Here is a 27,314-nt window from a genome sequence, read left to right on the forward strand (position 1 = left end):
TTATGCATTTTTGTGCCTATGCATGAAGCCCTGGAACTGAACCCTCACGTAAGATATGAGCTACCTGTACACCACACTTTAGCATACACAGCTGGGTCTACAGGCACTTCCACATAATCCAAATTGTGCTTGGATGCCACACAGAATCGCAACAGCATGCCACATCTGCTTTTAATTACCCAGCCTTCAAAATAATGTGCTTTTTTATATCACAACATAGAAGATCACTTCAAAATTCATTTTACTAACTTGCCATGTTGGCAGTTTTCTGTCAAAATTAAAGCCAGGAGCACATGGGGAGTAGTATTCTTATTCCAAAGAATGATGCACCCTATAGTTCTTCAACATAACTTTCAGCTGGCAGGGTTTTTAAAATAATAATAATAATAATAATAATAATAATAGCATTATTATAGGTTTTTTATTGTTGATATACATATAGTACTGACTTGTGAACTATGTATATGCCATAGCATTACCATGTTAGCACAATTTTAATAAAAGCCTATTGTCGTTCAGTGATCTAAAAGCTATCGAGAACAAGCAGTGAACTATTTTTAAGCCTAGTTCTCACAGGTGAGTTCTTTGGCCAATTTATATTTCACAACATTTTTGCTTGAGTTCAAGGGAATACATGTGGAAAAAAAGAAAAAAGACAGCTATCTTCCAAGACTAGAGAAATCTGGCCCTCCTTTGCTGTAGTTTCCAGAAATTTCTGCTCCACTGAAGTCAAATCCAGGGTTCTGGGAAGAGGAAAAAAAACCACATGCAAAAAAGCAGTATTTCATTTATACCCATTCATCAGATTAACTTGCAGCATTTGCTAACTGCTTTGCAAATTAAAAGAAGCATTTAGTCTAAAGGTCTAACCTGGGGTGGCCAACCTGCAGTTCTTGTTGAACTGCAGTTTCCATTATCCCTGAGGACAACAGACCATACTGGCTGTGGATTCATGGGAGTCACACCATCCAAAGGGCCATAGCTTCTCCATCTCTTCCCTAAACTGTGCAGGAAGCACACCCCGCCCCAACATCCCTACCTCTCTGCCACCCGCTCTGCCCCAGTCCAGTGCACTGCACATTCAGCTCCTATGTCAGGTGTAGAGAGGATAGAACTGGCACAACTTAGGGACATTGGGAATATGGTCTGTGGGATCACTACCACTAGTTTGTTTATTTAGATAATTTATATACCGCTGCGGCTATATTCAGGATCCGTCTCAATAACCTGCTTTCGTAATGTACAAATACATAGCCACAAACATTAACAGATGTCCCCGGACTTGCCTCTCTTTGGAACCTTTCTAGCGTCAGCTTCCTCTGCATCTGGTCCTGGACCCAAGGATCAGCAGCATACTCGTTCTCAAGCAAAGAACTCCAACAATTTCCAGCATCACGGTTGGTTTTCGTCAAGACGATTCGTATCAGTTTCTGGTCCTCTGTTTTTTAAAGAAGTGTGCTTTTTAAGAGAGGAAGATGACACACAACAGCTGGAAACTTGCGTGCATTTAGACCAGCTCCTTTCTTTTTGACCAGCAAGCAAAGGCACGTGCTCTCTCTAAACTATTACACACAGTGTTTGTGGAGCCAACACCAAATGAATGAGCTTTCCTTTTGTGACTAAGTTTTTTCGTCTTCAGACTGATGGATAGTGTGCTGCAGGGGTCAGCTACCTTCTGATATCAATGGACATCCTGCTTGGGAGGGGCAGTGGTTCTCCAACCCCAGTGTAGTGCACTTAGATCGATGGAAGATGACCAATTATTAACAGTAGCAATCATATGACAGACAGCTTGGCTGTGCAAAATTGCTGTCAGAGATTCTGAGATTTATCATCACATTAACACATTCCCAGGTGACTGAAGCTTGAACGGTGGTACACAAATCGTTTAATAAGAACAAACTTCATGCCTCTGCAGGAATATTGTGGACTGACAAACATTTACTGAACTAGGAGAGGAAGAAGAAAGATAGTTCTATTTCTCTAGCTTCACTACACCTCCCATTCCTCTAAGCATAATTCTTTAGGCATACATAGAAGGAGGTGAGAGTTCTTTCTGTTTTCGTGCTTGTACCAGAGTAAAAGAAAAATAAAATGTTCTCCCCAGCAACAAGCTGTTGAGTGCCTTTGTAGACCTCTGCATAAAAGACAAACGTCACAGAAACAAACCTCCCACATGCAGATGCAGTAACAGCCCCACATGCTCCCCTTTAGCCCCAATGCATGAGTGACAGGCCTTAATGAGGAATTGGAGGTCTGTGCCTGCCTATCATGACCTCATGCAACTATCTCTATGCTCAGCCAAATGAGGCAGTAACTGGAACTCACATAACATAACAGGGAAGCTGTTTGGGTGTATGGGAAGCATGCACAGTCTTTATTTATTTGTTGAATTTATATCCAACTCTTCCTCCTGAAGGGCAGCAAACGCAACCACAATTTATAACAAGCATTCTAAAACAATGGAAAGATTCTGGAAACAGTTTCGGTATGAAACTTCATTTCATCCATTACTTCCACTCCCCAGGCAGTTCAGGAGAGGGGAGGGAGAAACAGCGCTCTGCCAATCCACGTGTGAATCTTCCTGTGTCCTTGCATGGAAGGATGAAAACCCCATGCAAATTCCACAAATAAAAAAATTAACTTTGCCGGGAAGAAAACTCAACAAAGAAACTAAATTGCCTCCCAAAAGTTCACTTAAACAAAGGTTTTACCTAGTGTCCATGTTGCTTCATCCGCTATTGTAGAATCAAAGAGCTTACCCTGAAAGAAATAGTAACTGTTTTAAAAAGCGTGTCGTAACATGTATTTGTAAACAAACAAGATTTGCTTAAATCTTCAAACTTCTTAAGCTGATTCCAGAAATACCATTTGTTTTGTGTTGCACGTAAGTAAATGATAATTGTTGGAGTTGGTCTATTTTTTGAGAAAACAACAACTTGTTAATTATTTTAGTAAATTTGTTTAATTACAGGGACTCAATCTCCTTGTCTGGTATTGCCATTTTAATTATACAGCTGGCAAGGATTCTATTATGTGTGCAACATCCCAATAGTGCAATATAAACTGAATATAAACCCCTTTATTTCTCATGAAATTGTATTCAATTAATCTATGAAGGCAGAATCTTACAACTTTCCACATGTGATGAAGCAGGCAAATGCTTGCTCACACAAAAGGAATGCAGAAATCTAATGAGGTGCATAGGTCTGCAAGTACAAGGTTCAGACCACATTAATGGCTAAGGCTGAAATCCTGACCCCATTTACCTAGGAGAAAGGCCTACTTAATCCAACAGCATTTACTTCTGAGTACATATGGTCAGACCTGTGCTGTTAAGAGAGTGTAGGGGGCAGCAAGGAAAGAGATCAAGGATACTACCAAACTCCCACACTCACTTTCCTCTTGGATAGACAGAAGCTCTTTTTTCAAAGACTCGGGTCTTTAGAGACAGTATATGTTTGTTTCTTTGTTTTGAGGGTGCATTCTGCAACATGTCATTGATGCAATAACAGTGTATTGTTGTGGATTTAAAAATGGATCCTCCATAGATCATTCCAGTTTATTAGGTGTTGTGCAATGTTGTCCCAATGTTATCACATTATTGCTGTCAGCATGTACACTCCTGAATGAGACTATAGCGCAACAAGAGAAGGACTAAAGACAACTTGGGGCATCAGTAGTATGAAAAGTTACAGGATTTCAGAAGGAAGTGGCAGACATGCACTGATTGGAAACAAAGAAGTATCTCTGCCCCAAACCATTTTGCAGGTGCAAACAGTACTGAGAGTGGGATCACAAATAACCACTCTGATACCACTGGGAGCACAAATAATCACAAATGCCCAATAAAATGGGCAGAGGCCCTGTTTGACACATGCATATTCATCACCTGAAGACTCTTATCATCAAGTGAGACCCCTGGGTATCGGGCGGCATATAAATTTAATAAATAATAGTAAAATAGTAAGTGATGGCTCACATGCACAACAATGGCATGGAATAGCTTATTTATTTATTTGATTTCATTTATATACCACCCTTCATCACAAAATCTCAGGGAGGTTCACAATATAACTCCATTACCAGAAACTCTCCTTCCCATCATATCAACTGATCACTTTTCCATTGAGTCAAGGCAGATGGACCTTTTGCCTTGATGCAGAATGTCTCCTCTTACACCAGAGGAACTGAGGCAGTTACATGTTTAGTATGCAGCCAGACTAGCTTTGGGAGGTAGACTATGGAGCTAGAGAAAGAAGAATCATAGAACTGTAGAGTTGGAAAGTACCACAAGGATCATCTAGTCTCATGGTTCCCAACGTGGGGCACACGCCCCATAGGGTGGCAATTTGATTTTTAAGGGGGGCAATCCGAGAATGAGTTATTAACATAATGGTCTTCCAGGCTTCCTCCATGTGAATAGGAGTTCACATTTTGAATAATAATAATATGTCGGGGGGGGGGGAGTGGCACCAGGATTTTAGAGATGCTTAGGTGGGGCATGGTCAAAAAAAAGTTGGGAACCAATAATCTAGTCAGGGCCACATTTAGGTTTGATGAGGCCCTAAGCTACTGAATGGGGTCCATTTATTTGTCCAGCTGTCCTTTGTCAACAACAAACTGTGGTTGTTTTTTGTGTTGAATATATGCTATATGGTAATTTATGGACCTAATAGGTATCTAAAGCCATCTGCACATAAAATGTGTATTTTATCAAAGTAATTGATATACAGTGGTACCTCTGGATGTGAACGGGATCTGTTCCGGAGCCCCTTTCGCATCCTGAGCAGAACGCAACCCACGTCTGCACGGGTTGCGATTCGCTGCTTCTGCGCATGACGTCATTTTGAGTGTCTGCGCATGCGTGAGCTGCGAAACCTGGAAGTAACCTGTTCCATTACTTCCGGGTTGCCACAGAATGCAACCTGAAAACGCTCAACCTGAAGCAACTTTAACCTGAGGTATGACTGTAGAAATGAGCAAACCAGTGATATTTTAAGCAGCAGGCTAGCAGGTGGGGCACATAACTTACATCATAGGAGCCTACACGACACAAAACACTGTTGCTGTATGTAGGTTTTATTTTATTAGTTTTTTATCTTATATTTTGGAAATGTACATCCAGTGTTTTTTCCCTTTAGTTTTTTTTGGGGGGCCCAAGACAGTGGGACCCTAGGCTATGGCTTGTTTAGCTTATATATAAACCCTGCACTGGATCTAGTCCAGACTCATAGTTATGACTCAGCAAGCCTTACTACAAGAGACTAAGAAAGGAAATATGTGCAACCATGCACTGAAAAGCACTCCCAACGCGCATGGCTTCCTCCCAAGAATCCGCAGAGCCACAGGACTGAAGAGTTGGAAGGGGCGCCGAGGGCCATCTCGCCCAACCCACTTGCAGTCACAAAGGGCGCTGGGAACTCTAGCTCTGCAGTTTCCAGATTCCTTTGGGGGAAGCCGTGCGCTTGGGCGCGGAGTCGCCGCCCCTGGTCCCTGCCTCCTCCCCGCACCTTGAGCACTTCCTCGCCGGCCACGGAGAGAGACAGGTGGCGGCTCTTGAGGCTGCACTCGACGCTCCTGGCGCGGGTCCCCTGCGGCACGTCCACCTCGATGAACACCTCTTCCATGGTCTGGTACCAGCGGCCCCAGGGGGTGGCGCACGGCACCAGCCCGCTGCGCTCTTCGAACGGCGCCGACATCCACTCAGCGGGCGCCTCGCCTCATTCCCCCCACCACGACCCCAGCGCTGGGGAAAGGGCGCATGCGCCCTCGTCCCTTCGCCTCGCAACCCGTCCCCGGAAGTGGTCCTCGAAGTGCCCCACTTCCGCCAGCTTTTCACTGCCCATAGAGCTAGAAAAAAATAAGAGCAGTCTTTTTTTTTTTAAAAAAAATGTTCTACAAATAAGGAAAGGCGGACATCTCGGAGAATATAAACTTGTACCTAACCCCAGCCAGCCACTCAGGTTTGGAAAGGCTTCTTGTCGTTGATTTGAAATGCACAATGTGTTCGTTTGTGGAATGCGCTCGCTACTCAGGATGCGTCCCCGGACGATGCGCGGATGCATCCCGCTGGAGGCGCTCAGAAAGAAAGGCGCTTAGGATACCCGCAACTGGATCAGTAAACTACACCTGTCGCCTACAGTTCAAGAGGAGCACGCGCGTTAAAACCAGACTATTACAACGAAAACGGGTGGAATACAGGAAGAGTTTTCCCTGTGCACGGAGACCTTAACACAATGCGATGAATTCGTATGCTGACGCCTCCCAGACCGTATATAGATTTCCACGTCAGAGCCGTTTACGCAGAGCGAAGCCGTTAAATGAGTCTGCGTCGCCCTTGGCCCGCCTTCCTGGGAGGAAGGCCAGGGGACTGGCTTCTGAGCCGTCCCGCTTTGCGACTGCTCTGGTGCTTCTCCTCACCTTTCCAGCTCTGCGTTGCCCCCTCGCCTGCCCCGCCTCCGTCCCGCTAACTCCTCCTCCCAGCGGCAGCCTCTTTGCCGGCGGCGCTCGTTCCTGATTGGCTGCCTTGAGTTCATATGACGCGGGAGGTGGGGCGCCGCGGTTTTTTGAATTCGTTCTGCTCGCTGCAGGCTGGCCGGACGCTGCTTTTCGCCATGTCGTTCCCGAAGGCTCCTCTCAGGCGCTTCAATGAGGCACCAAGTGAGTAAAGGGCCGGGAGGTGGGGAAGGGGCGCTCGGTTGCGTCTCCTAAGAGCGCAGAGGGTGAATAAGCAGCGGGGAGTATCTACCCAGGGCTTTGCTGAGAGCCCGTCTAGTCCACCACCCAGTCCTCCCCCCCCCCACCTCTTTTTGTCCCCGTTTCTCTAAGGCACACTGCCTCTGAACATGGAAGCTCCACTTAATTCTGTGCCCCTTCCCCACTGAAGGCGGTGTTTGGCCTTCTCTTGTCCAAAGCCCAGTCTCACTTGGGTACCAACCTGTTTGTAGTCTAGTATGACCGGCTCAAGATGCTTTGCTTCCCGAGGCAAAGGGCAAGACACTGCTCCTGCCTCCCATTCCATGTATAAATGTTCTTAATCTTAAACATTGGTGATGGTAAGTAGGAGAATAGAAGAATCACGACACGACCCCACTTACCATTCCCCTCCCCCTCTTTTCTTCCTAGTTATTTAAATTCAGGTAGGTAGTCATGTTGGTCTGATGCAGTCGAAATATATAAAAAATTGTCCAGTAGCACCTTAGAGACCAACTAAGTTTGTTCTTGGTATAAGCTTTCGTGTGCATACACACGAAAGATAACAATAACAAACTTAGTTGGTCTCTAAGTTGCTACTGGAATTTTTTTTTTTTTAGTTATTTAAAGCAATTCATGAACCAAGAACTCATACACTGACCACTAAAAATGAACCATATGTTGTAGATATTACTCCACATTTATTATGCTTTCTTAAAAAAAATATACAGTGGTACCTCGGGTTAAGAACTTAATTTGTTCTGGAGGTCTGTTCTTAACCTGAGGTACCACTTTAGGGGCCTCCTGCTGCCGCCGCGCGATTTCTGTTCTCATCCTGAGCAAAGTCCTTAACCCGAGGTACTATTTTTGGGTTAGTGGAGTCTGTAACCTGAAGTGTCTGTAACCCAAGGTACCACTGTACAAATGAGATGAGAAAACTTGGTATACTTATTTGTACAACATTATTTTTGTTTATAAAACCCAATAATAATAATAATAAACATTGGTGATGGTACAGGGTCATTCACTGCACCTAAAGGCAGTGGGCCTTACTTACGTGGGCCGGACAGGCCTTGTGCACATAGTTTAGTCCTCCAACACATCACCACTGCTCCCTTCCTTTGTTTTTCTCTAGCTTATAGTAGGACTGGCCCTAATTTTAAAATGGACTTTTAAAGCAATTCTTAAGGCACCAGGAAATGGCTGGAGTTTTTTTTTTCTTTTCAAGTTATAAAAATATTGCAAATGGTTACATTGTATAATATATGTATCATTTCTCAATGGGCCCTGATAATGCATTCACGATCATTGTTATTGACTTAGTTGGTGCAGACTAAAGTTTGTAGTGTCCCTTGAATTGGGTCATTTCTACCCTTTCATCTTGTGACTATTTTATCAGGAATTCAGAGATTATCAAAATATGTCCCCTTCCTCAACAGAAATATGAAAAGGAGGTGAAAGAACCCCAGTGCACAATGTAATGAATGCAAACACTGCAGTAAGGATTAATTCAGCTTTTTCTGCAACAGTTGGCTATCCAAAAAGTATTTTTTTAAAAAATGGGGGTCTTGTAATTAGGGCTTTGATTTTTGCTGAATGTTCATCCTTCTTCCCACCTTATCTAGCTTGTGCCCCATCACCAGGCGCTTATGATGTCAAAACTTCAGATCCATCAAAAGGACCTGTGTCTTTTGACAAGTCCCAACGATTCAAAGAGCATATGGGTAATGAAATCGTGGAAAAGCTGGACTGGCAAATGCTTGCTGGATGCTTCTTTAACAAGCTTCAGAGCTGCGCTTCATGCATGAAGAGTCTGTTCTCATCTTCCATTCTTAACCATGTTCCATGTTTGTCAATGACTTCTAGTAGTGTTATGTGTGTGTACCTGGACTCACATGTGCGCAGTCAGCACTCATGTATGTTCATATACACACTACTAAGAGGTTTGGGAGCTTTTGCTGGAGTTATGACTTGCGCTTGTTATGGATGTGCATTAACACTTACTGTCCTTCTGCTTTAGAGCTCCTGTTTGTTGGATTCCTACTTGTTTAATTATAAATTTGTTCATTTTGGTGTCTATTCTAAACACACAAAGAATAATGGAAGGTGAAATAATGCCGAGGGCGACTTGTGCTTGTGTACACGTTGGTTTCCAACTTTCTCCTTGTAACTTCATGCTGTGGCACTTATCCATGCCCTAAAGTAGATTTGCTTATAGTCAATGTTTGTTTTGTGATGTCTAGACAATGTGGGAATGGTGGTATAAAGTTTTCTGTGAGACACCTGGGAAATAGAAGTACATCTGCTTAGTCCTTTTTTAAAAATGGCTGAAACATAAACCTTTTGCGGGTGGTTCTGCAAGATGGGAATTTCACATGTGGGGACACAGACAAGTGCAATAGTGCAACCTTGCCACCCTCTTCTAATTCAGGGGTGATTGGTTTATATCTGTGCAAGTGGAACCCTGATTTGCCAGGGTCCTATGTTACATTGAATGGATAATGCACTTGGTTCTCAATTTCATTTTGTCCACCAGCATCATTTCATGGATTGTTCTTGTGTTTCCTATCTATGGATGCCGAACATCTAAGGATGTTGAACAAATAATTTGGAAATGGAATCTGGTGAAAATTCTCTTATTTTTTTCTTTTCGTAGAGGATGCAGGAATTCAGCAGAATGTTACCAGTATGAAACCTTCGTCAACTGCTTCGAGAAAACTTGACTCGAAAGTAGGATTCATATTCTATCTTGTGTCTCCCTTGGCATTTTTCTAGTGCTGTGTCAAAATCTGCCCTTTAACTTTTCTTTATTATTTTTTCTCCCCGGGGAATGGCTTCTGTTAAGTTGTGGGCGAACATATCAGACGACACAGCGATTCTTCCAAAGCAGCTCTTTATTTGTAAGCTGGAACAGAACTAAGCAGTCAGCCTGCTTATAAAGAGCTCCAGAACAATGCAACTGTTGCCATTTTCTAAAACTATCCAATCACTGAACGTCACTTTTCAATCCTTCATTTGCATACAAACTATCCAATCACTGAACGTCACTTTCAATCCTTCATTTGCATAACTATCTACAGTATCCCCCTGCTGGTCCAGGGTGAGAACTTCAGTACATAACAGCTTCCATGTTTCTGCTTTGTTCTTGGAACTCAGTAGAACTTCTCTATAATTTTTATGGATGTAGGTTTTGAGCTTACCTTATTGTTGCAAGATGGCATAGGGTGGAGCGTTATATATGCACACTTTATAGCAAAGATTTTCCAGTCCTTTGCAGCCTCCCTGGCTGTCTGAGCTTCCTAACTTGAGAAAGTCCTGTGGGAAGAGTTGCTTCATAACCTCCTGCCCTGGACTTTAATTGAAATATTGGCACCCATGAAGGCTGTAGAGCGCAGACAATTGGTGAGATAATTTCTAGAATGAAAGAAAAGGCACACACCCATAAAAGTAAGGTAAGCACCACAAAACTCTGCACCCCACCCAGGATAATTTTGCTAAAGTTTTCTCTTTTCTTTACAAATGCAGTCCTTTTGAAAGCCAGTTATAACTGTCAAACTGAGATAACCCGAAAGATCACTTGTCTTTAGGAGTTTCTTTGTGCATAGAAATTTGGGAAATTATTTTCCCCCAGCAATTGGGAACGTGTATGTGTATATGTGTATCTGTCTGCTGGATAAGTTGCATTTGTTCTTCTGAAAAGCCGTGCTCATAAAGTGTGTGTGAAATCAAAAGGAAATTGTTTTTAGGTTTCAGCCCTTTTATGAAACAAACTTCTTTTCTTGGCCTCTAGAATTTAAAGCCAAACAGCTTGGGAATGAAAGCAGGAAAGGATTTGGCCAGCAAAAAAGACCTGAAAACATGCAAGGAGTTGGAAAAAGAGGTATGAGCACCGCCATTTCTTTTAGTAGCTTATTTAAATAAATCTATTGCATTTCTGGTGTGAGCATCTATGGTTCTTTTAGAATAGGCTTGCAGAATCTGAAAGCAGCCCTGTATAGGGAAGTTTTTAATGTTTGATGTTTTACTGTGCTTAATGCGTTTAATTTGTTGGAAGCTGCCCAGAGTGGCTGGGGAAACCCAGTCAGATGGGCAGCATATAAATAATAATAAACTATTGTTATTATTATTAGGCCTCAATTAATTCTTAAACCTCTTCAGGCTTGTTGGAGAGCCAAAGATTTGACATGTTATTACATAATTTGACCCAAGACACTGGATATATTGGAGTGCAGCATTTACCCTCAGTGTCACTACTGTCCCCCCAAATTTCCTAGTGATGATTAAATAAGTGGGTGGCCAAATCAATTTGTGTATTAGTCAGCATAATAGGAAACTCCCCTTGGAAGTACCCAAGGGCCTTTAAGTCACCTGGCTATCATCAAACTCAACAACATAACCCATTTTGACATTGATGTTACAGGTGTCTGGAGTGTTTCAGTGATAGTTCTTTGTTTATATGTGATGTTGGATTTATGGTTGGCTTACTTGTAAACTACTTTGAAATCATTTATAAAAGCTGACATGTGAATTATTGCTCTGGTGGGTGACTTGGGGTTCCATTCAGACAGCTTGCTTTACTGAGCATTCATTCTGATGTATTTGTAGGGAGCTTTGATGACATTGCATCAGTTCCACTGCATTTCCCCACCACTTCCTTATACCACAAAAAGTCTGATAATTCAGGGAAGTGGGTTTGTGACACAAGCCTTCCCAAACAGCTGTAATTGTGGCAAACTGAATTTGCTGGCATTGCAACTGAATCAGTTTTCAAAACTCCCATTGTTCTAGGGGCATTTTGTGACCGGGAATTACATTCGTAGTTTCTGGGCTCTGGGCGCAGTACTGTGCCTAAGATTTCAGATCAAAACTGCAGAGTGGAAGGAAAGGAGGACCTTTTTCTGCCTCCTCACTTCTAGCTACTCTCTGAAGACTGGAGAAGAGACCCTCTTAAGAATATTAGGGGCGCGGGGAGGGGAAGGACTAGACCATGTGAAAAATGAACATAACATTTTAGCTGCAGTTCATTCATTTTCAGCTTTGTATTCTTGTTATAAAAAAGTGTGCCCAGACATTGTTGTTGCGCCCACAACCTAGTTTTAAGGTGCCATTTAGGTTACAGCTTTCATTTCTCAGTTTCTAACACTGGACTGAATCCCACCCAAAAATAATGAGTCTGCAAGTGCCCTGGGACTTCAACTGTGATACTTATAACGAGAACATTTTGGAATTTCAACTAGTAATGAAACAATATTGTGGGGCAGGGGGGACTTGCTTCCTGGAACTATTTCTCAGCTAATTTCATGCGTATTACTGTAGATTCGGGTGCTGATTGTAGAACGTGGCCAGCAGGATAAAAGGCTGCAAGCTCTGGAGGAAGATCTTGCAAAGTCTGAGTCAAAGCTGTCTGCTGCAATTAGGGAGAAAACCTCACTTTTGGCAAATATTGCTTCTCTGGAAAAGCAGCAGCTGGAGTTGATCAGGACCAATGAATTACTGAAATCAAAGGTACATATCATTATGGTTTTTGTAGCTGTTGTCGTGTTTGGCCCCTCTTTAAGAGGCAGGATGAGCACTTATCTTCTGGTGGTAGTTTCCTCCTGCAAAGCTTTGTGCTTGAATGGGTCTGTCCTTAAGGCACAGTGGGTGAACAGTAATTTCACAAACATGTCATAATCTTTGTAGTTAAAAAAATAGAGATGGTGTCCATCCTTTCACCACCTTTCTTGGTGGCCCTGCTAAGTTGTTTACAATTATGCCTTTATTTTACCAAGTAAATACTAATTTTGGGGTGTATACAGTTAACCTCGGCTCCCGAATGCCTCCGTTTTGGAACATTTTGGCTCCCAAATGCCAAAAACCTGGAAATAAATGCTTCGGTTTTCGGAAGCTGTCCGACGTGCCGTCTGCTCGAGTGCAGGAGGCTCTTGCAGCCAACCGGAAGCTGCACCTCGATTGCTGAACATTTCGGAAGCTGAATGGGCTTCCGGTATGGATTATGTTCAACAACTGAGGTTTGACTATATTGTCTCGCTATCTACTTAATGTGATTTTAGACAGTAACAAACTTAAGCATGGGACATTCTTCCCTTTAACACACTTTAAAATGTGAGGGCTTTGTGCAGCAAGTTCCCTTTAATCAGGGCACCCTACACTGGCATTGAAAAGATGAACACAGAAGTAACTATGTATTGTGCGCACTTCAAAGCACTGATTTCCAATGGATGGGTTTATGCACGTGCTGGAGGCAGTAATGCCCTGCAATAGCCTTCTGCAATTTGATGCTCTCCAGATGTGTTGGACTACAGTTTCCATCGGTCCCAGGCAGCCTAGCCAGTGATCAAGGATGCTGGGAGTATGGAGGGCATCAGGTTGGGCAAGGCTGCTGAACACACAAGGCATGAGAATAAGTTTCATTGACTGCAAGGGGGCTTCCTTTTAAATCCTTCTCTTTATTTAAATTAACCTTTTGGGGCATTCTACATTAGATGATCCTGCTAGTTCAGGCCAATGACCCATCTCACATGCCTGTAGGAAGCCTGCAAGCAGGACATGAGCGCAACTGCACTCTGCCCACCTGCAATTCTCAGCACCTGGTATTCAGAGACAGGGGCAGAGCCACTGTGGCTAGTAGCCATGGATAGCCTTGCCTCCATGAATTTGTCTAATCCTCTTTTAAAGCCAACTTGGTGGCCTTTTCCCACAGCTGCCACACACTGGGTCAACATCTTCGGCAAACTATCCACTATGACCCCAAGGTCTCATTCCTGGGCAGCCACTGCCATGTCAGAACCCAAGAGTAAACATGTGAAATCAAGGATATTTTTGTCCTGGCATGCATCACTTTTTACATCTTTATATAGAATTTCATTTGCTCTTTTGTCACCGATTCAGTTTGGAAAGGTCCTTTCAGAGCTCTTCACACACTCCTTTTGTTTTAACAACCTCGAACAATTCTGTAGGCTCACATTCCAATTTGTTCCCACTGGAATCTAAAATGACAAAGGATAATTTTGGCTAGATAGGATTTGTTCTAGCTAGGTTGCTCCTGAAGATTCCTAAAGATCAGAACTAAAATTGAGAAGAAAACTTTCCTTCTCTCCTGCTTTCTCCCCTTAAGTTCCATGAAGATGGAACACGGAAGAATACAAGGCTATGGATAGAGGTAATGAAGCTGCGGAATCTTAGGAATGCAAAGAAGGTGAGTTACAGTACTCAGACTGGGATTAAAAGCATATCTGTCATAGTATAATTTAGACTTTAAATTTCTTGGCTTATGGGGAGAGGGAGGGTGAAATCTAATGTAATGCTAAGTCTCATTCCATTAGTGCCAATATTTCTCCTTGCACAAAAGGATGTTCTTCCCTTCACTACCACCACATCCCAGAAAAATTGTTCAGGGATTCCTTCAAATTTGGCGGGGGGCAGTATTATTGAGCAAGCAGAAACCCTTGCCCTGGTGGGATGCAGTAGTTGAATACCACCCTCAATGTTGATCTGCTAGGACTACAGTTTTTCTTTATAAATCCATCAGTGAGGGAGAGTTCAAAATTGCTAATGTAGAGATTGAACAGTGGGAGAGTTCATATTGCTCAGGTTACGTTCCTTTTATTGGTTGCCTTATTGCTGCTAAACTTAAAAATTTTGAATAAGGGAAGATTTGATGATCTTTTAAGGTTTTAATCTTTTGTGTAATGCCTATGTGTGTGGTTTTTAGACAGGCTCCGTTAAACAGGAAGACACAGAAATGAAGCTGCACAAAGTTCAAAAAGACTTGGTGCAGTCACAGGAAAAAGTAGCACAGCTGGAAGAGCAACTGTAAGTTACTGCATGAAATGTCAAACAGCAACCCTTTTTGAAAACTTTGTGGTACTTTAGTAGGCTAACCTTTTAAGTGTAAAGGGTCTTGAAAGGTAAGAGTCGGTAACCATCTTCTACGACAAACTGCTTTCTGAAACACCGAAATGCTACTTTTTAAGGCCTTCTCTTTTTTTAAAGAAAAAAAGAGGCATTACTTAACACAAATATTTCAGACTTGGTACAGGTGAGTGGCCAGTGAAATATATTTGCAATCTATAGTATGTTTCCTTCAACTAGTCCATTCAACTTCAGTTACTTTGCTCCTTGTTGTTGTTTAGTCATTTAGTCTTGTCCAACTCTTCGTGACCCCATGGACCAGAGCACGCCAGGCACTCCTATCTTCTACTGCCTCCCGCAGTTTGGTCAAACTCATGTTCGTAGCTTCGAGAACACTGTCCAACCATCTCGTCCTCTGTCGTCCCCTTCTTGTGCCCTCCATCTTTCCCAGCATCAGGGTCTTTTCCAGGGAGTCTTCTCTTCTCATGAGGTGGCCAAAGTATTGGAGCCTCAGCTTCACAATCTGTCCTTCCAGTGAATGTCCTTCCACTTTGCTCCTTAGTTAGCAATAATGCTCTGTTGGAATCTTTTAGAGTGGCCAAGCAATTTGTATCCATGTTGTTGTATCCATAACATTTTTTTTGACTAGCGTGTCCTAGTTGGACATCTTAAGTGACCATCTGCTCACTGGAGAGCCATTTAATCAATAGTAATTAAAATCAGATGTTGGACAGTAAACTTCCCCACTATTCTACCCAGATGGATTTCTGTTCAAAATCAGCACCTCTGTTTATAACAATGGCTTAGCTGGGAGTGGAAAGAAAGAGGGGTGTTGTCCTTGTATTTAGCGTTGCTTTCTCCTGTGACTCCTGAACTCTTAAGTGCCTTTCCCTTTAAGAGAAACAGCTAAGAAAAGAGCTGGAACGTGATGACTTTAGGGATATCAATGGTCCAGAAGTATCCAACACAGAGTGATTGTTTTCAGGTCTTAACCTGTAGTGGTTGAGGATGGAGTCTCTGCTGAGTGGCCTCTATTGCTTGTTGTAAGCATTATGTGATAACATGAGCAGCACCACGCTGCTGCTTTCCACAGTTCAGTTGGTTTGTAGGTTTTATATGCTATGGCTTTGCGTACCCTTGGATACTGATAAAATAATGCTTAGATCAGTGTTTCCCAACCGGTGTTCCGCGGCACACTACTGTGCCGTGAGACATTGGCTGGTGTGCCGTGGGAGGGAGGCGGGCGAGTCGGGCAGTGAGAGGCGGCGGCGGCGAGGATCCGCGTCGAGCCGGGGGCGGCTCCGCGGTGGTGGTGCCGAGGGGCGGGGCAGCGCGTGCAAAAGGGAGGAGCACGAGACAGCGGAGGAGGAGGAGGCCGGCATGTCCGGGCAGCAGCAGCAACAACAGCAGCAGCAACTCCCGGCGACGGCTCCTCAAGCCCCGCCGCCGCCCCCTCCTCCGCCCGCTATCGCCGCCACCACCACAACAGCCGCCGCCGCCTCAGTTGCCGCCGTCCCTCAGTCCCTCGCTCTGCTGCCTCCTCCCACCCCCAAAGCTTGGAGGTTCCCCGGCAAGGGGGAGGGAAAAAACTTTCACTTTCGTGCGTCCCTCCCGGCGTGACGCTGTGCGCTGACGTCACGGGGCGGGGCTTTAATGGTGGTGTGCCGCGAGATTTTTTTCAGTAAACAGGTGTGCCGTTGCCCAAAAAAGTTTGGGAAACACTGGCTTAGATAGAAATAGAGATTGTATGTCTAAATTGTCGGTGAACATTTGACAACATGGGCCATTATATTGAACATATATCCATAGAATTTTTTAAATGGAAAACCACATTTCAGAAAGGTGACATTGGTGCCTTATTTTTCTCTTACAATCGGAACACTTATTTGCCTTTATGCACCTGGTCTTCTGCATCTTTTCCCAATGGTTTTCAACTTTGTAATGCTCAGCTGCGACCTGGGCTGTGGTAAGGATTCTAAGTAACTGATCTTCTGTATACCCTAGGAAAGAAACTGCTTATTTCCATTTCTTGGTTATTTTGTACTTTCCGGTTGAAAACTTAACTACATATTTTAGGCCCCTAAAATATGAAACAAACATTCCTTTTGGAAAACTTAACACTCACTTTTTTCTGATCGAGTTTCTAAAGACCCTATGCTGTGCTCCCATACATTTTCATTCTGTTTTAGGACAGCAAGTGAAAGGCAAGCTGAAGAGACATGTGACTTAGAAAATCTCCTGGAATACGTTGCAGAACTTGCGTAAGTCAAGTATACTTACAATCTTACTTTAACAGCTTTGACACAAGCACTGTCTGGTAAAGGAACCTTGGGACTTGGCCTTGTACGTTTTATTTCTACAAAAAGCCTAAGATTTGAATTTGCCTAATTGTGCATTTGTCTGCACTTGTTAAACTGAAGTGTGAAGCTAGTGGTTCCCAAAGCCATAACTTCCACAAGCTACGTTTTTAGAGGTGACAAGTCCATTGCTGGTTCTCAGAGTGGGGGTCACAAATGCTAACTGAGATAAAAGCTGGGTTTTTGCCTAGGCTGCTGCTGTTCTATGTAAGTGAAGGCAGGGTGTGGAGAAGTGCCCCAGTCTTTAGCTGGCATTTGTGGATGGGATGGACCACAAGTGTCCATGTTGGCTTACTGATGAATCTTGAGTCAGCATTGATGGTAATGTTGAGAAAAGAAGAGACTACCAGCAGGCAGCTGTTCTGACCCAAGATGCTGGTGCATCCATCATTTAGAAGGGTAGAGATTATGGTTAATTAAGATTGTCTTCTCCAGCCAGGTGTCATCAAGATGTTGCTATACTACAGCATCTGTTTATCTCAGACCAGTGGCATTGCTAGCTAAGTTTGATGGGATTTGGATTCCATCTGGAGGGTACCAGTTTGGGAAAGGCTAGACTAGAAAATGCAGTTTGCTAATATTCCTATATCTTTGGCTAACATACCAGCTTATGTTTATTTGGGAAGGCATTTAGACACTGGAGTGTTTAGGTTGTGGATATCTGCTACTCTTATTCGCCCCTTGAAGGAATAATATACGTTGAGGAGTCATCAGCCAGAAGCTTCTAAAACTGCAAGAGAGCCATTACCTCTCCTAAATGCATCTTTGGGCATTTTAGGAACAGCAACGAAATCAGAAGGGCCTCTTGGGGTAACCTTTTGGCATATTTCAGTCCCAGCAATTGTTTCAAGCATTGTGACTTCTAAAGGACTTTGGGTGACCTCTGTTTCTGGTTTGGAGAGTTTGAGGATGTTAATGGGATCCAAGCCCTTACCTGAAGATGAAATGAAGATCTAATCAAGGAGCAGCATGCTAAATATAACCTTAAAATAAACAAAACAAAAATAACTAGGGCAGGTTTACCAAGATATCCTTGTGATCTCTTCTTCAGGCAGTAGTAAAATGTGACTACTTCAGAATATTTCTCAGAAGAGACTGCTGGCAGCACAGAGGCCTAAAATAAGACTCGCTACATTGCAAAGCTAGGGGAAGTTGCTGAGCTGAGATCTAACTTTTGCCAGAGTAAACCTACTGTAAACTAAGAACATCATGTGTTTCTTTTTTTCTCCCCAACAGCAATGTTTCAGAACAAGTTGATAAATACAAGCTGGATGTCATCCAGTTAGAGGCAATAATAGAAGCCAAGAATAAGGACATTGACACATTGCAAAATACTCTTGAAACGAAAGAAGCAACGCTGTCTACAGAAATTGAAGAACTGCATGAAAGATGCAAGTTGCTTGAACAGCAAAAAGGTGACCATAAAGTTACGGTGTGTTTTGGCCAAATATGCCTACATTACTTTCAAAACAGACCTCAGCTGGCTCTCATTTTCTCAGCGACAGCTCCAAGTTTAATCTTGACTGATGTGCACCGTATTATGAGGCAATTTATTTTTATTTTATTGGTGGTGGAAATCATTGTGCTAAGCAAACCTCTTCCTGTATGTTACTTTTACTTTGGAGACACAAATGCAGGAATCTAGGAATGAACTGCAAATGGCAGAGCAGAACAGTTAGAATTTAAAAAGCTGTATCTATATCCAAGCAGGGTTTTTTGTGTAACTTTGTATTCTTTTTTTTTTTTTTTTTTAGAGAAATGCTTAATTGAATATGGAGAAAAGGAGAAAACGGCAAATGCGGAGATAGATCTTCTGAAAGAAAAACTGATTCAAGAAGAACAGGAGCGCCAAAAGCAGAAGGAAGCCTATAATGTAAATAAAGCTGAGCAGGAGTCTAGAAAGCTGAAGAGTTTTATCCCGCTAGTCACCATTTGCAGACAAAAAACAACTACAGTTGGAGATTTTGTGCTGCTATTTCACATTATCTGAAGCTTCCTAACCTATTTCACTCTTGGCAGTTTTGGAGAATAATGGGCATAGTTTTGGGTTATGTCTCAGATTACTGAATCAGCCACCCCAATTTGCCACGGAGAGATTGGGCTGTGTTATATCTACCCAGAAATTTAATATGTGGTGGGGTAGTGTCTCAAAATTTCATAAAAATAGTTTCAAAAAATAACATTTCTTAAATTAGGAAGCAGTGGCAGAGAATGTTGGGTTGAAGCAGAACATGGTCAGAAGGAAGGATAACTTGGCAGATTTTTCTAATTAATGGGTTCACTCGAGCTACATGCTATTTGTTGAATCTACTTCAGGTGGCTTCTGCTAATTTGCGTCAGGGATTGGAAAGAGAATTGAGAGAAACCATGGCTGAGTTGGAGAGATTGCATGCTAAAGAAGACCAAGTTGAGATGGTGGTGAAACACTTGGAAAATGTGAAGGAATCCCAAGCTGAGAAGCTAGCAGCGCTGGAAGCAGAACTGAGAGGGTGTGTAGAGAAATGGTGATTTCCCTACTTACATTTAGACATAGTTCTCACAAATGGCAGGTGATGTGAGCAAACCTGTACCTGAGCTGTAGTCTTTCAAGCTGCAGGTGAAAAAGATCACATGACATATATTGATAAAATTGTGTGTGTGTGTGTGTGTGTGTGAGAGAGAGAGAGAGAGAGCACTAAGCCATTTTGTGCACATAGCTTTTAACTCAAAAGGACTAGGTACTTAAATGGAAAGGTTGCACTAGACTCAGAAACAAGCACTTGGAGGCACTGGTTCATACAATTTTGGCAAGCTTTGGGGGGGCTGTTCTTAAAAAATACTGCTGTTCACTTTTTGACTCACCACTCCCCACCCCAGGAAAACTGAAGAGTTGGAGAAATTAGGTTCATTGCGCAGAAGTACTGTTGTGAAGATGCAAGAAGAGCATAGCAATACTCTGTGTAGGCTTGGGGAGGCCGTTGCTGAATTTGAAACGTACGTAAGTCTTTGGGTAGTAAGTGGATGCTTTCATTTCTTCTCTGCTCTTGTGTAAATGGTGTGTTTCCCCTCTGTCTCCTTCTCTCCCCCTTTCACAGTTGACTTATTTTGGTTGATGCTGGTCTTAAGAACTGTAGAATATTGGCCTTTCCCCTTTTCCTTTGGCCCATGAAAACATCCAAATCAGGACATGGTGATGGGATGGGCAAAGCAAATTGTGGGTATTTCTGTGCGGCCTCTCTATAGCTCTCTGTGTCCACCCCCCCCAAATGATTCTTACTTATTTCAGTTTTCATCTCCCATTAACACAAATCTGAACTCAACACTTGCAGAGGGTTCCAGGTCCCCCACTCCAGTTCCAGAGTTTTATCAGGGCAAACTGCTGCAGGCACCTTCATCTTGCATGTGCATTGACTTGCTTCCGCAACAAAGGATTTTGTGTTGTTAAACAGTAGTAGACACACTCACTCTTTGGGATCCTTCCCAAAAGGCAGGTGGTGCTGGGGAGGAAGGAAAGCATCCAGGAGTAGCAGAAGCAGGGCAGTCCCTTTCCCCTGCCCTCTTCTACCCCCTTGTATTGCTGCTGCTTATATGCCATAAAATGAGTATGGACTACCTTGTTGCTGTGTTACAAGGTTCAATATATTTAACTAACTTTGCTGAAATGAGGGTGGGTGGGTAATTAAATAGCTGTCTATGACACCAACCTTGCTAGTCTCCCTTTTGGGAGGGGGCAGGAGTGGATAAACGGTTGCTCACTCCAGATGCTGCTGGGACTTCAATGCCCATCATCATATCCCAGTAGCATGCCCAGTGATTGGGTATGATGGCAGTTGGAGTCTGACAACATCAGGAAGGCTATAGGCTTCCCATCCCTGATGTAGGAGGGATAGAAAAATGAAAGGCATTATTTGACTAGCAGCATGATGGGGTTTTGCGTGGCACATGGGGAAATTGGCCTTAAGCCCTTGATAAAACCTTAATTCACACAAGTGACTTGAATTCTGCTGTGCAGAGCTCTGAAGCAGCGTGACCCTTGTCCGGATAGTTTGCACCAGTGAAGGAAGTTTATCCCCCCCCCAACTCTATCTAAGCTGTTGACATGTAGGCAAGGAGGAATGGGAAGAGTGAGTTGACCAGTGCCAGAGGTGGGGCAAAGCATGGTGTGTAAGGCATGGCAAAGGAGAGCTTGAGCGCAGTGTCCAAGTCAAGCAGGAATGTAAATATTGTAACCCTTCTTAGTTACAAAGCTTTTGTGGTCCAAGAAATCACATCCCTCAAACAAGAGAAAACGGCCCTGCAGGACAGATTACTTGAGATGAGCAAAACTGTTCAGCATGTGACCCAAAAGATGGAAGATGCGCAGCTTGCCAAAGAATTGGCGCAGAAAGAAAATGCAAGGTAAGGGCGACGATAAGAAATTTCACCTGATAGACCTGATGGTGAAGTGGGCTGATATTTACATGTGTATGCTCAGCCAGATTTCTGACTGTCTAGGCTAAAGAGTTGTTCGTCACTAGCACAGATCATAAATTATAACGTCTCCCCCCCCCCCCCCCGTCAAAAGGTTTAGACAGAATAAGCTACATATTCATCTCCAAAGGCCCACATAACAGCTGAGGGAAGCAGTCTTGTCTCTTGGTCCTATCAAAGAAAAGCATGCATACAGGATAGGATTTGTATAATAATAATTTTAAAATGCAAATCCTTCGCATTGTACCAGTGTGTAAATTGCAAAACATATTTGATCCTACAAAGTGAGGATCTAGTCAAAGTACTTGACTCCTGACTGACTTTTAGTACTTGACTCTCAAAAAATAAATAAATGGCAATTTGTGCCATTTATCTATATGTTCATTCTTTTTTTTTTTTTGCCGACCATCCATCAGGTGGAGAATTTAAAAAGATCTCCTCCCTCCCTTTACCCACTCCCCACTTAGGATGATTCTGGATGCCCAGACAAAAGTAGCATTAAAAGATAAAGAAATAAAAAGAATCAAAGAATCGAGTACTGTGGAAATTGCTAATCTGCAAGCAAAACTTGAAGAACAAAGTGAATACTTTAAAAAGCAACTTGAAATAGAAAGGTAAGTTTCACAATTTTGAGTATATTACTGTGCTGTCTTCTGGCCTATCCTACCATAGCTCCTCTTTTATAAGGATCCCAGGAAGGAGACTAGTAGGTGTAAAAGCAGGCTCCTTGATGCCCCAAATGCAGACTCCCCTTGCATCAGGTAATTGGATATCTGAAATTAGAAATGAATTGCACGATTCTGTTTCCTTAGGAGAACTGTTGCTGAAAAGGTAGAAGCTGATTGCAGAGAGAGGCTGGAAACATGGCGTACCCAGTATGAAGACCTGCTTAATAAAGTCAAACCCTTTCAGGTTAGTCATTAAGAGTCTAGATACTCCAAAAAACCCCAAAATAAACTCTGGAATTTTTACTACTCTCCAGGTGCTGCCACTGCCTTAAACCAGGGGTAGTCAACATTTTTATACCTACTGCCCACTAATGCATCTTTCTTGATGGTAAAATTTCCTTACGGCCCACCAGTGCTCAATGGAAGGAGGATTCAGCTTGTGCCGTAGAATCCCCTACCGCCCACCTAGAATCCTGAAACGCCCAGAGAGACCAGGTTGACTACCCCTGCCTTAAACACTATTAGCTGTTGGTAAAATTCAGTGATGACCATACATGTGCAGTTCCCTTTCCCCTCTACGGCCCTCTATGCCTTCCAGAAACTTCTCTGGAGGGTTGGGGACCCTCAAGCAGATGAGGGGTTGATGTTGGATTTCATCCGGGGTGTGTGTGCGGGTAATGGGCAGTTTCGTTATTGAATTGGTTATACAGTAAAGACACAGCATCTGAAAGCAACTCGAGTTTTGCTGATCGCTTGTAGTTCAGCTTATATTAAACGTTACATTTCAGAAACAACTTGATGCATACGAGGCGGAGAAGAATGCCCTTTTGAATGAGAATGGTGCCGCCCAAGAAGAACTGAACAAACTGAGTGACGCATATGCCAAGCTGTTGGGCCATCAGAATCAGAAGCAGAAAATCAAGCATGTCGTGAAACTGAAAGAAGAGAATGCACAACTGAAACAGGTTTGTGATATGCAACATTGCTATGAGTTGGAGCAAAACAAACTCAAGAGGCTAAGTACCCATCAGTCTGGATGCAAAATGGGGGCCATGGAAAAAAATCCAGCAATGGCCTAACACTGTGGGGGGAGGGGAGATGGCATGAGGTACAAAGAAATGCATATGTTTTCAGCACCAGTCAGGCTTTTTAAGGTAGATTGTTGACATATTGAGCCACTGACAATAAGTAAGGAGTAGCTGTTATACTGATGCTTTTAAGGTTTTTAGTGGAATTGCCTGTTTTTCAGATTAATGTGCCCTACCATAGGTTTGCTTGTTTGAAGGGAAGGGGGTGGGTTAAAAATTAGATGAAATAAAAATGTGAATTAAAAGAAAATAGCATTTGGGGGGGGGGGGACTACTTCACAAGTTCCTGTCAACTGGCAGGATGCAGATGACTATTTTTGCACCTGGCTGGGGGCAGCAGGGAGTGTTGCCGAAAAGGATGTAAAGAAACCACAAGCCAGCCAAACTCTGAGTCAACCATTTCAAGGTCTGTGCTGAAAAAAGTTTGAGGTACATGCCTGTCGGAACAAAGACAATGTGATATATAGAGATGGAGTTTATTTTGCTATTCCTCATTTTTTGGCAATTAGACCTATTGAGTTTAGTCCTTTAAAAGCTGAACATATGCTTTCTGATAGTCATAGCCACAAAAGATTCTGAATGTGTACTAGAGCTTTATTTGATGTAGATATCTTTAAAAGCTGATAAAGCCTAATGGATTTTTACAATTGCCTGGTTCACATGTCACGTTAAACATGATTTAATGTGACTAGGTGCTGAAAAGTTCTCATTCAGCTCCCGTTGTTTTTTATGCCTCAAACCCAGGTCATGGTTTGTTTGCAGAGATGGAAACCAATACTGTAGTAGTAAACAAGGTTTGTTCTTGGCTTCCTGCTCATACTTTATTTGGAGAGAAACAATTCACAAGGCCAGGCAGCATGACAAACTTGAGCCTGTATCAGCATGCTAATAGAGTTGTGATTTTAATATGGCTTACTGTAATGTGGAAACAGAGCCAACAATAGTGTAAAGTGAGACCAGCCAGGAGCTATTTGCAGGTAAAAGTATGGGAGAATTTCCTGTTGTACTGCCTAATGAAAGGGGGAATTTCAATTTTGGGAGTGCGGGGGAGTCGAAGAGCATTCTTCAAGGACTAATCATTTCCCAATGATCCTATTATATTAAAACTAGATTTTTTATGATCAAAATTTTTGCACATACACAATCCATGAGTTAATTTTTAAGCTGTTGTGCATTTTAGGCCTTCAGATTGAGTGGAATTAAGTCGGATCAAGTTTAACTGAACCGGTTTTGAGTCACATCTTTTCATGTTGTCACCAAATTTGTTGTTTAACTTACATTGAAGTCTTCTGTTCTTTAGGAGGTATTAAAACTACGATCTCAAGTAGCAAAGGAAAAGAAAGTTCGGGGAGAGCTTGAGGACCAACTGAATGCGATTCAAGGCATTAAGCGATTTGATCCTTCTAAAGCTTTTCAGCATTCTGCCAAGGAAAATGTCAGTCCAAAAACACCTTTTAAAGAAAGTGAGTCTGCATAAATATACCACAGTTCAAATTTCTCAAGTGTTTTTAAGGATGTTGATAATACTCCAATAACCTTATTTCTTTAATTTGTATTATCTTTTACATTTATAATTAAGTAATGAACAGTAAAACAAAAATGGAACTGAGGTGCAAGTAATTGCTTACCCAAATAACAAAAACTTGCCCCACACCTGATTATATGTAGGTCAGGCAGAGATATGGTTGCCAGTGCACAATCAGAAGCCTAGAAGGGCATTCCTGATAGTGTGTCGGCAAAACAAAGCAGGTTTAATCTCTACCACCTCGCAGAAAATTCCTTCATGCACCTGTTGCCTAGGTGGTAAGTGTGCTTTTGAAGTCCTGTGAGGCTGGATCCTGAAATTTCTGGCTTGCAGATCCATAAAAGTTCCCCACCCCTTGCTTAGAGACTTACACAGGGCTATTTAGCAGTAGTCCTGTGATTTTTCGTGATCTGTATTTCCATCCTAATATTTCCTGCATTATTTCTGAACTGTTCATGTCTGTCATGCACAGGCAGGCAGTCACTAAGAAGGCTTTTTCAAGTATCTAACAATGTCTTTTCTGTACAATAGGTAACAAACAAAATCCAGCCTTATTTCTGTCGAACAGACCATGAAACAAACCCACATGTTGCTGCTTCATATGTGAACATAATACAAGTCTTGACCTTTAAATTCATGGTGTCTTTAATCATGTACTTTTAAATTCTCTTGAAAACAAAGCAACTATTAAAGATCTCCTTTCACAGTGTCCTTTTTTTCTTTTGCCTAGAGAGAAACTTTCCATAGCACTGACATACTTGAGGTAGCAGTAGGACCCAATTAGACATTTTTATGTGCCATTGCATCTAATATTTGCAGGTGTTTAAATTCTAAAAACACATGTCATGCTTGCTGTGTAAAAATCAATGCTACAAGGCTATGTATCCCAAGTGCCACTTGTTTACTGTAACAGAGGCTATGCAAGTATTGTATCTTTCTGCAATTTAGAAATTGAAACAGTCGTTTCGGTTTTATCATTCTATATTAGAATAGCTCAGTTATGAATGTGCTACTATCTAGACACTGGCAATTTAAATTTATGTTTTTTGAAAAAATAAAGTGCTTTGTAATACTTAAGATGTTGGAATTTTTTCTTGAGCTTGAAAGCGTGGAAATAAAATGCTGCTTAATGGAATATTTTCTTCTGCTTTTGCAGGGGAATTTGTACCAACTTCGTTACCCATTAAGCTACTTCTGTTGAGTTCAATATTCAATTCAGCACTATGCCGCAATTGAGCTAGAGTTTCTGTGTAGAAAAATAATAGGTAGGGCACTAAAGGAAGGCTCTTCCATAGGCACTTAAAACTCATCTGGTACATCCCAGAGACCAAATGGGCCCAGTGCCTGAAAGGCTTCACTCTTGTAGTGCAGGTTGTGTTTAGAAATAGACTTTGTTACCAGTAATCTGACTTGAATGGTCTTTCTGAAGGCCCTAGTGATTCTGAAGCTGCATCCAGACTGCATTCTGCAAGCAGAAGGGCTACTTTTATTCACAAGACTGAAATATAGCAGGTGTTCCCATTGGAAAGACAAAAGGGAAGCCATTTTTTGCTGAGGCCCCTTTACATACGGAACCCTCTATCTTACCTTAACGCTGTTCCAAAAGATTTCCCAACTTTCCGTGGTTGCAGAGAAGAGTATTTAGCAATCCCCTCTTCTTTTCCCCCCTTCCTCCATTTTTTCTAGTTCTCTAATTCTACTCGTGGACACTCAGTCTTGCAAATTTTGTAGGCTTGGTGCTCCTTACTTCACACCCATCCTGGAACAAAATAAAAATGAACAAACATGCTTTTTTCCAAATGAGAAAGGGCTACGGACAGAGGTCTTGGCCATTGGTTAACTTGTTCAGGTCTGTAGAGTATGTTACATTTCTCGCCCTTGGTTCTCTAACTTGGCATGTGAGGGAGATCAGGCTGTGACATCTGTCACCCCACTGATCACCAGGGTTGATTTGGCTGATCTGGCTGGCTAGGCGGGTGTACCCTTCCTCCCTCACTGCTCCATGTACGTCCTTCCTGAAGCTGCACACTTGGTGGATGAGGACAACCATCCCAGATAGGAGTGTACTGTTCTTCAGTCAAGGGTATACAATAGCTGCGCTCCCCTGCAAGAACTTCCAAACAAGCAGATGAACTAAAAATTATAGACAAAGTTCTAACATTTATCTTTTCAAAAGTCAAGTTACTATACAGTGGTACCTTGGGTTACATACGCTTCAGGTTACAGACTCAGCTAACCCAGAAATATTACCTGGGGTTAAGAACTTTGCTTCAGGATGAGAACAGAAATTGTGTGGCGGCAGTGTGGCAGCAGCGGGAGGCCCCATTAGCTGAAGTGGTGCTTCAGGTTAAGAACGGACCTCTAGAACGAATTAAGTACTGTACTGGCTCCCCCCCCCCCCAAGGATCACTTCAGAAATGGGTAATAATGAAAAACCCATCCTCATTCCACAAATAGGCTTTTGTTGTGCACTGACTGCTTTTATTCACTGCGATTTGCAGAGCGCCCCATTCTTACATTGTTTTAAAATCAGGAACAAAGTTTATTTAAACAGACACTGTCATGGTATGCCATGCCACAAATTTTTAAAGTCAATTTCCCCATTTTGATGCAGAGCACAGTTCTTGGCTGGGTGCCTCATCCATTTGCCCTACTTTGGTTCCACGACTGCTTCCTG

General features: G+C 42.6%; 2 protein-coding genes and 1 long non-coding RNA gene across 6 annotated transcripts; 1 reads left to right on the forward strand and 2 right to left on the reverse strand.

Moving 5' to 3' along the window:
* Nucleotides 1-404: 404 nt before the first annotated feature.
* Nucleotides 405-5,702, reverse strand: NUDCD2 (NudC domain containing 2; the record flags this gene model as incomplete). The annotated part of the gene is made up of 4 exons (XM_083483084.1): nucleotides 405-743; nucleotides 1,287-1,438; nucleotides 2,715-2,763; nucleotides 5,514-5,702. The coding sequence occupies 4 exons, from the start codon at nucleotides 5,700-5,702 to the stop codon at nucleotides 660-662; spliced, it is 474 nt and encodes a 157-aa protein (XP_083339210.1). The 3' UTR covers nucleotides 405-659.
* Nucleotides 5,703-5,857: 155 nt separating this feature from the next.
* HMMR (hyaluronan mediated motility receptor) lies at nucleotides 5,858-25,331 on the forward strand. Of its 4 annotated transcripts, XM_083481990.1 has the most exons (19): nucleotides 6,582-6,663; nucleotides 8,136-8,194; nucleotides 8,322-8,420; nucleotides 9,353-9,426; nucleotides 10,487-10,576; nucleotides 12,013-12,201; nucleotides 13,814-13,894; nucleotides 14,411-14,511; nucleotides 16,740-16,811; nucleotides 18,144-18,322; nucleotides 18,662-18,780; nucleotides 19,224-19,396; nucleotides 19,764-19,880; nucleotides 21,126-21,284; nucleotides 21,824-21,970; nucleotides 22,169-22,268; nucleotides 22,813-22,989; nucleotides 24,413-24,575; nucleotides 25,169-25,331. In XM_083481990.1, the coding sequence occupies exons 3-19, from the start codon at nucleotides 8,417-8,419 to the stop codon at nucleotides 25,210-25,212; spliced, it is 1,989 nt and encodes a 662-aa protein (XP_083338116.1). In that variant the 5' UTR covers nucleotides 6,582-6,663; nucleotides 8,136-8,194; nucleotides 8,322-8,416; the 3' UTR covers nucleotides 25,213-25,331. The 4 variants fall into 4 exon arrangements, with proteins under 4 accessions (XP_083338114.1, XP_083338115.1, XP_083338113.1 ...); XM_083481988.1 differs by lacking the exon at nucleotides 8,136-8,194 and having other exon boundaries at nucleotides 5,858-6,663; XM_083481987.1 differs by lacking the exon at nucleotides 8,136-8,194 and having other exon boundaries at nucleotides 6,492-6,663; nucleotides 19,248-19,396.
* On the reverse strand, nucleotides 9,693-26,588 carry LOC310697053. The gene is made up of 5 exons (XR_014520908.1): nucleotides 26,514-26,588; nucleotides 26,225-26,396; nucleotides 19,429-19,497; nucleotides 17,842-17,890; nucleotides 9,693-10,110 (listed from the first exon to the last, which is right to left on the reverse strand). It is a non-coding gene; the product is annotated as an uncharacterized lncRNA (long non-coding RNA).
* Nucleotides 26,589-27,314: the final 726 nt, after the last annotated feature.

Source organism: Podarcis liolepis, assembly GCF_965112155.1.
Source record: "Podarcis liolepis genome assembly, chromosome: 2".
NCBI lineage: Eukaryota > Metazoa > Chordata > Lepidosauria > Squamata > Lacertidae > Podarcis > Podarcis liolepis.

What these genes read in the sequence shown, in the direction of transcription:
- HMMR (XM_083481988.1), top strand. Translation starts at nt 6,540, where the DNA reads ATGACGCGGGAGGTGGGGCGCCGCGGTTTTTTGAATTCGTTCTGCTCG. An exon ending in GCGCTTCAATGAGGCACCAA is followed by an intron (nt 6,664 to 8,321) that starts GTGAGTAAAGGG and finishes CACCTTATCTAG; the next exon opens with CTTGTGCCCCATCACCAGGC. An exon ending in GTTGCTTGAACAGCAAAAAG is followed by an intron (nt 18,323 to 18,661) that starts GTGACCATAAAG and finishes TTTTTTTTTTAG; the next exon opens with AGAAATGCTTAATTGAATAT.